Genomic DNA, 12,650 nt, shown 5'->3' on the forward strand with positions numbered 1-12,650 from the left:
TATGCTACAAGCAAATAATACATGCGATGCTACAGAGTAGTACACTACTGGGATGTCCGTGGACCGTTGCTCAACGTACTTGACCGATATTGGAATAGATTGTGCAGTCTCGAAAGCTTCTCTTGGTCAGCAGAGCCCGACTGTCGGGGTGATCGAGGCTGAGGAGGTTCTGACGTTGCCGGGGATGTGGGCGAGCCAGGTCGCGTATTAGACTCGAGTTCTAGATGATTAGACTGTGAGCAATTGGTTAGCTGCTGTAGAATTAGTCACATACTCTGCAGGGTGTCGGCAACAGCCGCCTCCCTTTCCTGGTCTTCGGCTGCTCGACTTGCCAATGCCCGCGTGATATATTTCCGGAAAGCAGCGCCAGTAGAATCGAGCAACTTATCAACTCGCGGCCGTTTATGAGGATACGCCTTGAGGAAGTGATGGAGCTCTGTGATGCCTTCCTTGTGTAACGCGCCAGTCGTCTCACTCGATATGTGACCAATAATGACCAGCAATTGGGCATCAGGATCTGGTTCTTCGGCGTGAGTTGGGGGAGGTCCACTGTCCGCATGGCTGGAAACGCTTGTTGGTCGACTGGGTGAAGAGTGGTGTTGTGAAGCAGTCTCCTGGGGAGACATCGGTCGACTAGAAGCAGGTGAGGCTGATCGTGGATGGTGGTCACCGTTGTGACGAAGAGGAGGTTCGACACCAGCAGCAGCAGCAGCTCGCGCATTAGAGTTGAGGATGCGATAAACGTATGGGTACACAATAGTGGCGGAGGGGTCGTCAAAAGAGGCCGATAGTAAGTCGTAAACATCGTCACCATAGAAGGCTAAAACACTTGCTCAACAATCCCGACTGACAACAGAGAGATGAACGCACCGACAACATGTTGTATTATGACCTTGATTGTCCGCAAGGGCATATCACCACATGGGACCTTGTTAGTTGCCCGGGCTCTCCACTCATTTGGAGGAACTGATTGGAGGAATTGCTCGATAGCAGGGAATAGCTCCACAGGATCAAGTCGCTCCTCTTTCAGGTCTTGTGGAATATTGCGAGCAAGCTTCCAGACGCACTTCAACACAAGTTCAGCGACTTTGGCCTCTTTAGAATCGGGTGGTGTGCCATTGGCGGGGAATGGCTTCACAATTTGCAACAGGAGAGCAAATAAAGCCCTGTACTTGTCAGCGAGCCACACTTTGCGCAACGGAGAAGGCATACCGGAATATGGACATCCTGCGGCCTGTTGAAAACAGTCGGAGGATTATCATGTTGATGAAGCGAGACAGGTCCTTGACTTTTTTGACTGAGCTGTCATCAGTTTCGAGGAGGCGAAGGGTGAGCTCTTCCAACAATGAAGTCAATATATCCACGGTGAGGGATTCTGCAAGGAATGGATGGTCGCAGAATGTATTCAGTGTCTGAATGAGATGTTTTGCCAGTCTAAAGTTGTCGTCGGGTATAAGATCTTCAGGGCGGTCGAATACGTGGGCCATTTGGAGCGTGATAGTTTCAATGAGACCCTCGGTATGTTCCGCAAGCTCTCGATACTGTGGAGACTCAGGACCGGCTTCCGGACCGACAGATAATATTTTCTGGATTTTCTTTAGAGCGTCAACACTCCTGGCTGGATCGCTGCTAAGGATGCCCGATATGGTAATTGTGATGGCATCAGGGCCGTCAGCATGATGGGGTTCTTCTTTGCGCTCTTCTTCTGGCGGTGGAGAAACAGGATGCGGAGATGGCACACGACCATCTGGAGGTACCGCAGGTTTGGGTCGAGGTAAACCAAATCGCGATGGAAGCATGCTTTTCGGACGTGCAATGCCACTGGTAGGGGAAGTAGGTATTGGCAGCCCAGCTGATGGGCGGACAGGCGAAGCAGCTCTGGGTAAATTGGCGGGCCCCGGCGAGGCAGATCTCGGAAGTTTTATTCCAGACGGACTAGAAGGACGACCAAGTCCGCCGATACGCGAGCCAGTCGCCGGGGAGCCAGGTCGAGGAATACCTATTCTAGTCACATGAGCAGGAATAGCGGAGGCTTCCGAACTGGGTCCTGCAACACGACGAAGTCGTTCTTCAAGTTGTGTCTTGTCTTTGGGAGGCAACGGCCCGACCAAACTCCATACTTTTTCTCCCACAAGTGTATAACCCTCACTAGACGAATTAGATAATGGAGGCAGAGGGACACGAGATCATTCACCTCAGGACGGACAAAGCGGACTTGCGCACCTGCGAATCTTTGTCTGCTATCATCCCACCAATCACTGGAAACGCCTTCGCTGGTTCACAAGCACTCATTCCAGACTTCTTCAGTATCCCAGCGAGCTCATCAAGCGCGCCTTGTCGGGTCTTGGCCACCTTGGACTTGAGGCCATATTCTAGGAGTAAATGGAAAACGCGGCTGTAAGCATACACTCTAGGCAGGTCTTGGATGATTTGCTGTACCCGGACCCTGACGGGCTCACGAGCATCACCAAGCTTTCATGATCAGTGAGCGGAGACTGATTCTGTAGTATAAAGAAACCGAACCTTGTAGACTATGGTCGGTACAAAGCAGAGCGCCTCGTTGTCAGTCAACTGATAGCTAACTGCTCGCAGGAAGGACGATACAGCCTCAACGACTTCCAAACACTTGGAGACTAGGTTTGGCTGGGGTTCATGAAGCTTAATTGAAGCGTATTTGACGGCCAAGTCAAAATTTGCAAGACATATGGCTTCCGCAGCTGGATCATCCTGCGCACCGGCGAAGAGATCGGACATGGCCGTGAGTCCCGCAATGTGGTCGTTAACAGCGTTATGATCGTGGCTGAAGAGCTGAGCAATAAGCTCTTTCGAAGCATATGGTTCCATTTGGGACTGGAGCAAATCGGCGAGGTCCTTTCGAGTCGGTCCGCCTTCGTTAATCCATTTGCTGGAATCTTTACCACAACGATTTTTCTTGACGTCGAGATTCGTCCCGGAAAAGGCGAGGGACGTTGATGGTGGAGGAGTGGATGGAGTAGAAGGCTTGCTTGCTCCCACCACCTGACCAGGCCGACGAAGTCCTGGTGCAGTAATCTTGCTGGATCGAGCAGGAACATCAACAGGAGTTTCTGCACGTGAGTCAGGCCGATTAGGCCCCGGTATTTTCCGCCGGATTCCCAATTTATTGGCCGGTTTGGGGGCTGAGGTGGGTGGTGGCGACTCTGGAGGAGGAGTGACAGACGTCCTAGCCGAAATAGGTGGAGGTGCGGCCTTTGGCGCTGGTTTAGAGGCTGGAGGCTTGGCTGGAGGCGCGGAAGAAACTGCAGGACGCGCTGCTTGTATGAGAGGTACGGCAGTGTTGCGCGACGCGGGTTTGAGGGAATTGGTTTGATGAATCACGTGGTCGTATCCGGCTGATGCTATCAAAGTCGGAAGTAGAGCTTGAGCACCTTTGCGAACATCTGCATTACGATCGTCCAAGGCTCCTACGATTACTGATGTCCAACTGGTAAGATCGAGAGTCGAGGTTGCTTCGTGTTCACGGAACCAATCAGCAATCCAATGCATTAAAGTACCCTTTTGTAATGGGTTCGTCGCTTCCAATGCGGTTTGAAGTCCAGAAACCATAGAGTCAAGCACTTCACACGCAGAAGCCATTGCGGTTAACGTTTGAAGAGCAGCAGCTCTAATGGGTGCCTTTTGGTCGGCTAGAACCGAAGCTACTGGCTGGACGAATAAGCGACTATGCTTCTCGAATGGCTTTCCCATCCCTGTCGCAATGCGAGCGACAATGTCGAGCGCTAAAGTTTGCACGGCCTTGTTTGTGTCGGTTACTCTCGCTTTCAAAACCTGCCCAATATCCCCTTGCCATGTGATAAGGAGTAAGTTGAAATCAGTTTATTCAACTCACCCATATTTCCTTTGAGACGCTTGTTGCTTCCTTGGTCTAGAATCCCTTGCAAGCCCTCAAGAGCTTCCTTTTTTGTCTTCCACGATTCGCTCTTTGCATCAGCAAGGATTGTTGTGCCTTTGAGAAGCCCATCAATTTCGACGCGCGGAAATAGATCATCCAGCGGATCGCTTCCGCCAGCAGCTCCGTTAGACGTCGAGGCCGAAGTTGCCATGTTCGCGAGGTCAGCTGACGTTCGACTTGGTTCTGGCGCCGTTTGACCTTCGACTTTGTCAAATTCTGAATTGATAGTGTTGAGAAGCTGTGGGTTGAGATCCTCCAAAAAGTCTTTGATGCCTTCAATAAATGTGAATTGAAATTGACTCCGATAAAATTGTGAAGGACACACTTGAACCGGCGAAGAGTTTGACGGTCACAAGTGTCTTAGTCGCATTGGTTCGGACCGCCGCATTCGAGTTCTGTAAAGCTGTCTTGAGGAATTCGATCAGGCCTCGTAATGATAATCCTGCGATTCCAAACTCGACGAGGGCAGTATTGACCCAAGTCAATGCGTCCGCAAGAACTTTGGGAGCCTTTTGTTTCCCCAAAGGTTCATAAGCTGGATACCAATTAAGCATTTTCCGTCTTTACAACAACGACAACCTGCCTTGATTGAGCACAAATTGCAGGGAAGTTTTCTCCGCAAACACCAAAAGAGTATCCCCAGCAGCCTTTTTCAGTTTGAGGTCGCCAAGTTTGTCGCAAAGATTAGATGCGGCGAGAGCTACGCATGAGCGTCCGAACGAAGGGCACTTCTCTGCCAATAGAGTACAAATTCCGTATATTTTCAGGACCACCTATTGATTGAGCAAGATGCCGGACATAAATGATAGCATCATACCTGGAAATTGCTGTCTCCCCAGCCTTTCTTCCCCACAGCGCGCACAATGACCTCAGCGTCTAATTCGTCAATAACACCCTCAATCCAGGTAGTCATTTCCTCTAGCGCTGTTAGTCGGGTCTTCCATTTGCTATCAGCCAAGTCGGTCAGTATAGAGGATGGGATGATGTCGTTTGCGAGGGCTTCTGCATCTTCTGGCGTATGTTTGTACTTGAATGTGTCAAGACCCCCAGCCGCTGGTGGCGCAGCAGCTTTGGACGGTTTGCCAGCTGAAGATGGGGCAGGTGCCTTCTTAGCAGGAGCCGCAGTCGGAGGAGCGGCGGGTTTCTTGGCCTGTACTTGGAAGTGAGAGACGATCAATAATCACACAAATAACGCCAACAGGGGGAGGTTTGGCTGCTGGAGGCTTTGCAGCCGGCTTCTTGGGAGCCTCGACGATCTCTTCAACAGGGGCAGCCTTTGGAGTAGGAGTTGGTTTCTTCTTTGCAGGAGGGGCGGCCGCCGCTGGTGGCGCAGTTTTGGCTGGCGCTGAACCACCACCAGCCTTGGACTTGACTGTCGCTTTTTCAAACGCTTCTTTGACCTTGGCCTTCCGAACATCCGCTAGTCCTTCCATCACTGGGTTCAACGGTCTTTCCCCCACCATCTTCATCAACGTGCCGAGACATGTGGCTGCCTCATTTCGTGCGCCTTCAAAGCCATCTTCGAGTAGGGACGCCAATGTCTCTGCCAGCGACTTGATCTGACCAGTTTGGATTGGTGTAGTAGCAGTGGTAAGACACCTGCCGAGAAATTTAAGTGTGCCCTCTTTGACCTGAGGGTTCTTCGAGTTGAGAGCGGGTCCCAGATCTGGAATAATATCCGGCAGCGTTGTCTGACAACCATTAAGCAGCACATTTCTGAACAACAGAAATCAGGTTCATACCGTGGCAAATACTGCATCTAGTGCACCACCAATTGTGTCGGTGACCGTCGCCTTCCTTTCCTTCATACGCTCCAGCATGAGTCCTACGACAGTTTCCCGATATCGAGCAAATGATCCAAGCATTGCCTTGGCGAGAGCTTCCATGCAGGCGGCAGCGGTCATCACACAGTTTACGTTCGCATCACTTTGAATACGAACAGCCAAAGATTTCGATAAATCTCCAATTTCGGGGCCGTCTTTAATGCGCGGCGTGGAGTTCAGCAGCGTAAGAAGCTCGTCTAGCACTTCCTTGCGCTCTTTCCATTTTGACGACGTGAGCATCGCCTGTAACGACGATGGAAGCTTGATGTCAACCGGCTCAGCAAAGGCACGAGGATCAAGAGCAACTGTTGGTTGGATAAGAGTCCCATCTGAGTGGACCGGTTTCGATTACGCACCGGGCTCTTCCTCCTCTTGATTTTCTGCAGCTTCTTCACCTTGTTCACCGGCAACTGCAGCATCTCGAGCATGCGCACGCGTTAGTCGCTCAGGTTTGACGGTACCCTTGCCCTTGCCACTTGATTCCATTGATTCGAACGCTTCCTTCAACTCCTTAACTTGTACTGGCTTTAGATCTGCAAGCCATGGCTCGAGACCAGGTCCCAGATATTGATATAAGACATGTGTAAGTGCAGTTCCTTCTGCACGAACAGTCTTGTCGCTGTGACCAAATATCTTTGGGAGTGCCTTGAGGATTGGAGGAGGTGGAGTTGTTTGGACACCAAAAAGTCTAGCGTGGAGATCAGAAAGATTGAACAATTCTGGGTTGGAACACACCGAACAATCTCTTTCAACGCCAAAACTGTTCCTGCCACTGCTTTAGGTTGTTTGGCCGCCAGTCCAGGAAGAATATCGCCCTAGAAAGAATATTAAAATGGCATTAATGCAGAATTTCAGTGCGTCCGTACAACAACACCGGCACCACCATTCTCGACCTCGACGTACTGTAGTGCCAACTCGATCGCTTGGTTCTTGGTACCAGCTCGCGTGGATCCAAAACACTTATCGACCAAGGCTGGTACCACACCATCTCGAGTCTTAGCAGCAGTTTCTCCCGCATATTTGACGAGAGCTACAAGACACTCTACGCCCTTCTCCTGTGCCACTGCATTTGAGTCCGTGGCAATCTTCTTCAGCAGCTCTGTGTTGTTGATGTATGGTCTGAATGCCGGATCGTCGTCCGAAGCAGTGCTTTCGAAAGTCTTGACCAACGCCTCATAACCACTGACTCGTGCTTTCCAGTTCTTGTGTTGCAGTCGTTCCGAGACGCTTAAAGTTGAGAAGTCTTCTTCAACCGGTGCGCCATCCATGAGTTCGGTTGACGCGTTTGGCTACCAGTTGGCGAGATGTCGCGCGAGGGTTGAGGGTGCAAGTTGAATACGTGATGGCGGGTCACGTGTGACAAATCTTTCTATCAACTTGTTTACAACGGCGACCAACGTGTCGCCAATTTCACCCCTACATGCTGAACAGCTGCCATAACCTCCCCAAACCCATCGCTTAGCGCCCCGACCTCTTTCAACAGAGCTTCAGTGGCGAAATGTCGTCGAGCAGCTTCTTCACTATCAGCTCTCCTGCCCATGTTTTCGTAAACAATTGCAAGGAAATATTGGACATCCATGACCGCTTGGTGCATCGATATGGCGACATAGTCTTGTTCCGCTTGCAAGAAATAGGGAAGAGCTTTTTCAAGGGCCTCGGGTTTAGGTTCATCCTCAGCGACGATGATACTTCGCGCCATCGTAAAGCATCCCAGAGCTCGTTGCTCGAGATCAGTTCCCAGAATAATCTAGATGGCCTCAGAAAGTTGAATAATAGGACGGTATTCCGACTAACTTGGGGCATTATGTCTTCCATCATCTTTCGAGAACGTTTGGTCATTCCAAATGCTTTCCCGACATCTGCAAATAGGATCATTCCAGTCCGGTAGACATTCAATCGTCCCAGGAACTCGGCATGCCACAGTGATGTTAGCAGTCCATCCATGGTGTTAGCCGCTTGGCCACAATGCTATCGGTTGTGTAAATCTGAGGAGTTGTTTCTCATTTAGCGCCCACCTGCATTTGAATCACCTCCCACAAAGGATCCTCGATTTTAGGGAGTTTAATGCCCTCAGTGTCGAGCAAATAATGGCGTGTCTTATACTCTCCAGGTGGTTTCCTAGGTAGCAGAATATCACGATATGCGCGATCTTGACCCCTTCAGAAGAAATAAGTCACGAGGGCGCGAAACCTGATATAGATTTACCGTCGCGTCGCCCACAAAACAAGAATGTGCCAGATTTCTTGAGCCCATTGACCATATTCTACGAGCGAAAGACTGCGCCACACGTTGGGGTGTAATAGAGCAGCCAGACTCTTTTCATAGTGTCCTTGTCGCGCTTCCTGTACAGTGTCAATAACTTGGGAAATTCACCCACGTAAAACTTGCTCGGTATGCTTGGTTGAGTATCGTTGTGATGCGGTTGTTGTCACTCCCGCCAACATCTGTGAATGCGGCGACAATATTTTCTTCAATTGCCGCTATTCGCTCGCAGCCTAAAAGCCGTCAGCCATGGATCTTAAAAGTTGAGACACAACTTGCCTGCTGCGCTCCAAACAACGGACTGGACCGCGTGCTGTGCCCATTGGTCGCTGTCACGAGGCGCAATGGGTTGATTGTCGAGCCAATGGTCAAGGACTCCAGTGGCCTGTATGATTTTTTCGAACGATGCACTTAGAGGTTGGTTCTGTCAAAAGCAACATGAGGTCAAGTTTGAAGCGCAAGAAAGTAGGAGTTGCGTTTTGTTCGTCCATGAGTTTCGTCACATCAAATAAGATTTCAAGAGGGTGGACATCCGCTTGGATTTGATTCAAAACGGGTCGACGACCTTCAATCTTGGGGGGAAGGCGATTTTGCAGACTGTGCTGGAGTAATGTGTATGCATAGAGGTGAGGGGGTTGAACGCACGTTACGCAATAGGCCAGCGTAACCTTATCGTTGTTCGTGCGAGCGACCCCAATTGCCTCCGATAAAAGCTGTTCTTTTGTGAAGGGCACATAGACGTGCGGACTACCGCGACGTACCGTTTGTGCAGCCCCAAACTCTTGCCGGAGGTAATGCATTCTAACTAGATTCAGCAGCGCATGTTGTCGAAACCCTCTGAAGCCAATCAACCCAGGTGAGTTATAAACGATTGTGGACGCACAAGTCGTTGTCGTGGAAATGCTGCTCAAAGTACTTGCGCAGATTTTCAATGGCAGCATGTTCGTCGCCTGCTGACAACGATGCTTGCCATCTATTCGCATAAGCGATCTAGACGCCGAGGAAAGATAAATGGCCACTAAACCTGGCGTAGAGTCCTGGCTGCGCCCAGCTGATTTTGTCGCTTGATGTTCTGAAAATCTGCGTGTCATCTAAGATGAAAGTTAACCAAGTCGTTCGTTGGCAGATGGCCCACTTCACTATGTAGGTCTGCCTTAATCATCGGAAATTCATGAAAAAGGATGGGAGTCCCACGTCCCCAGGCCTCGTATTCCTTTTGAAGCTTTCCAACGCCATTGAACGAAAGTTTCAAGAAGCTTAAAAAGCATCGTCGACAGAAGAACCCAAAGACGGAGCGCCGATGCTGTTTTCCCATTAGTAGTAGATCTGCCTGTTGGCAAGAGCGTACTAGTGTTGCAGTCGAGGTGGCGTCCTACGCATAGCTGATTAGAGAGAGCATTGAATCATTACTACTATGGCTTACCTCCTCAATTTCTCCTTTGTCAACGAAGAGCGTTGGGATACCTATACTGCGGTTTGTTCTACCAAACAGCAACAAAGCAACAAAAATATACCAGCAAAAAAGTTGTGCAGTTCTTCTGCAGAATTGAGCTTTTCCCGCTAGTATCGTAGATCAAGACACTGGTAAACGTGGTAGAGAGTCATACAGCCGTGTCGAATAATTGGATTAGTGAAGCGGCAACAACATCTTCTGATTTTGGGCCAGCGACGAGATCCTGATAAATTTCTGCAAACGACCGTAAAGGCGCGATCTGACTATAATGAGGACAGAAGCCAAAGCCATCGAGCATTTCTTGCCTCGATTGATTCTTGCAGCAAGAGACGGAGAACATGAAGGAGGAATGGTGGAGGGAGTCGTCCTTCGAGATCCTTAAATGTAAGCATGAAAATTGACAATATTCCGACGTGATGGCCCTGCAGCACGAAATCCTTTGGAGGGACCTCCATTGCAGAACGCGTCAAGTCATACACGGGACCGTGACAGCATGTGACCATCACGCTTATGGGGAAACGAGCCGCAACAAATTCTTCCAGTAGTGTTCCTGCAAAACGACGGAAGCTTGCTCCACAGCAGAAGAAGAAGAGCAAGAAAGACAAGGAAAAACCTTCCGAACGCACCACGATCCCCATCCCCGCCGCTGCCGACAGCGATGTTGACCTTTCTGACCAAGACCTGGAATTCCTCGACGAGTATGGCGGCGCAACATCATTCTTGACGACCCTAGACAAGTCGGGAATAGCAAGGTCTTTTGAGCTGCAAAGGTTGAATTGATCTGAAGCACTGACATCGTTTTCAGGAGTAAAAAAGAGACTGAACGGCTACATCGACTACACAAACCGGTCAGAACGGCTCCGAGTGCGGATGATCTCCCCTCAATAGACTCACATGATGAAGAAGGGGAGGACGAATGGAGCTCAGATTTACCATCCGAAGATGAAGGGACAGGCATAGACTCGAACGAACAAGACTCCGACATGGAGATGCCATACGAGGCAATTCCAAGACGAAAACCATCATGGGAAGAGCCCAAAAAGCAAGAAATACACCGGCTCCCTATCAAGCTAGCAGATGGACGAATCCAAAAAACTGGTGTCAAGTTAAAGCAACCTGCTGAAAGCGAGGAAACGAGTGACGATGAAGACTCAGTTGTTGGGGAACCGGTAGAAGACGGCCCGAGGGAGGACGTTGCAACAGGAGCCCGTTTTGGGAGGCCTGCTGTTGTGGATGTCATCGCAAACAAGTCGCGAGCTACTCGAATACAAGCCGCCAAAGATCAAATTGCTAGTATTTGTCAAGATATAATGGCCGATCCAGAGAGTAGTGTGTGTCTACTTTTTCCAGTTTCTTCAACCCATAGGCTAACCTTTCTTTCCAGTTGGGACTTCTGCGACGGCTACATACGTTTTCCCTAGCGGAAATAACTACCCCTACGCACCCAGAACCAGTTCCTAATGACATCGTCGTGCGCAAACTGGCAATGCTGTCTCAACTTGCCGTTTTCAAGGATATCATTCCTGGATACCGCGTCCGGGAGCTCACAGAGAAGGAGAAGGCCGAAAAAGTCAGCCAGATAGTTGCGCGAACGCGAGACTGGGAGCAAGGTTTGGTCCACGTATACCAGACTTACCTCCGAGCGTTGGAGGCAGAAATCAAAGGTTCTTCCATGTTTCAGCACTGAATCTCAGTTAACCTTATACCAGCGCAAAGCGAGCTTGCAGATATCGCCCTTTCTAGCATGTGCACTCTACTAACAGAGCTGACCCACTTCAATTTTCGCGGCAATATCATGAGCTGCATTGTAGCTCGGCTCAGTAAGAAATCGTGGGGCAAGGTGCGGCCCGTGTTGCCCGGAAAGAAATCTGCTGAATCGATGCTAGTCGTCTGAACTATGCTTGGACTCACTTGTCAAAGTCTTCCGGAACGACCTCACTGGCACCGCATCGCTTGAGATTGTGCGCCTATTGAACCGGATGATCAAAGAAAAGCGTTTCAACGTGAACCCCAATGTCTTGTCATGTTTGCTACACCTCCGTCTCAAAACTGAGCTCGGCGTCCGTGCTTCCGAATCGCATGTTGACAAGGAGGAGCCCGCCAAACGGCATTCGGCTAGCAAAGATGCCGCTCGCCGGGCCAAGGGAAAACCTACTGCCCAACCCCACCTGAGCAAAAAAGCTCGTAAAGCACTCAAGGATAAAAAAGAAATTGATCGGGAGTTTCGGGAGGCGGAGGCTGAAGTGGACAAGGAAGAACGGGCCGTAACGGTTTGTCAACGCTTATTTCTTTTTCTTAGTATCGTCCAATTCACTTCTTTTCAATAGCATACGGAAACACTGAAATTGACATTTGTGTTGTACTTCAGCATCATCAAGAATCCTGCTCCGACGCCGCTCCTCCCCGCAGCTCTACAGGGCATCTCAAAATACGCGCATCTTGTCAACATCGACTTTTTCAAGGACTTGCTTAAAGTTCTGAAAGAGCTGATAGTCCGAGAAGAGGATGACGACGACGATAACGAGAAGCAAAAGCAAGCCGTCCAGCATCGTCTTCAGTGTATTGTGACAGCATTTGAACTGTTGTCAGGCCAAGGTGCGACGGTGAATTTTTTTTTTCCTTTGGACTAACAAGAACAGGCGAGGCGCTCAATATCGATCTAACCGACTTCATCACGCATCTTTACGCACTGATAATGCCGCTCAGCCTGTCGGATATCGACTCGGGACCGGCAGATATGTTATTTCGGGCGCTAGAACTAGCATTTTCTCCGAAAACCACAGGCGGATCACCTGCCTGGCGAGGTGCCGCTTTCGCCAAACGTTTGCTCACATCGGCATTACATTGGTCACCGGCAGCTGCTCTCCGCGTGATCCAATTCGTGCGCGGGCTCCTTGCGCGAGACTCCCGGCTTCTCTCGCTGTTGTCCACTGAAGAGCAATCGCTGGATGGGACCTACCGACCAGATGTGGACGACCCACAGTTATGTAACGCGCTGAGCACGTGCCTTTGGGAGCTCGTGACTTTGAGTGACCAGCACTGGGACGCCCACGTACGTGAAGCAGCCAAAAAATTACTAGAGTTGTAAGTAACCGTTGTGATGTGGGTGTGGGACGATCGCGATCCTCGCCGAAACTGTCAATTTATGATCGTCGCTTGTGCAACTCTATTCGGCCGCCTG

At 50.2% G+C, this 12,650-nt stretch overlaps 2 protein-coding genes across 2 annotated transcripts; one reads left to right on the plus strand and one right to left on the minus strand.

Moving 5' to 3' along the window:
• Positions 1-44: 44 nt before the first annotated feature.
• MIND_01034300 (Cytoskeleton-associated protein 5) lies at positions 45-9,809 on the minus strand (the record flags this gene model as incomplete). The annotated part of the gene is made up of 31 exons (XM_037366931.1): positions 45-220; positions 275-820; positions 871-1,166; positions 1,213-2,148; positions 2,195-2,472; positions 2,524-3,821; positions 3,869-4,204; positions 4,257-4,466; positions 4,680-4,704; positions 4,749-5,081; positions 5,131-5,622; positions 5,674-6,059; positions 6,111-6,442; positions 6,490-6,569; positions 6,621-7,043; positions 7,175-7,501; positions 7,549-7,722; positions 7,770-7,911; positions 7,960-8,069; positions 8,128-8,249; positions 8,319-8,401; positions 8,455-8,613; positions 8,662-8,729; positions 8,778-8,853; positions 8,900-8,989; positions 9,041-9,107; positions 9,157-9,319; positions 9,365-9,388; positions 9,440-9,480; positions 9,531-9,576; positions 9,624-9,809. The coding sequence occupies 31 exons, from the start codon at positions 9,807-9,809 to the stop codon at positions 45-47; spliced, it is 8,025 nt and encodes a 2,674-aa protein (XP_037216325.1).
• Positions 9,810-9,979: 170 nt separating this feature from the next.
• Positions 9,980-12,557, plus strand: MIND_01034400 (Nucleolar complex-associated protein 3; the record flags this gene model as incomplete). Its single annotated transcript, XM_037366932.1, has 7 exons — positions 9,980-10,221; positions 10,275-10,800; positions 10,854-11,133; positions 11,179-11,309; positions 11,356-11,739; positions 11,797-12,064; positions 12,109-12,557. The coding sequence occupies 7 exons, from the start codon at positions 9,980-9,982 to the stop codon at positions 12,555-12,557; spliced, it is 2,280 nt and encodes a 759-aa protein (XP_037216326.1).
• Positions 12,558-12,650: the final 93 nt, after the last annotated feature.

The sequence above is a fragment of the Mycena indigotica genome (assembly GCF_014461135.1).
Source record: "Mycena indigotica strain 171206Taipei chromosome Unknown Mind.scaff0009, whole genome shotgun sequence".
Classification (NCBI taxonomy): Eukaryota; Fungi; Basidiomycota; class Agaricomycetes; order Agaricales; family Mycenaceae; genus Mycena; species Mycena indigotica.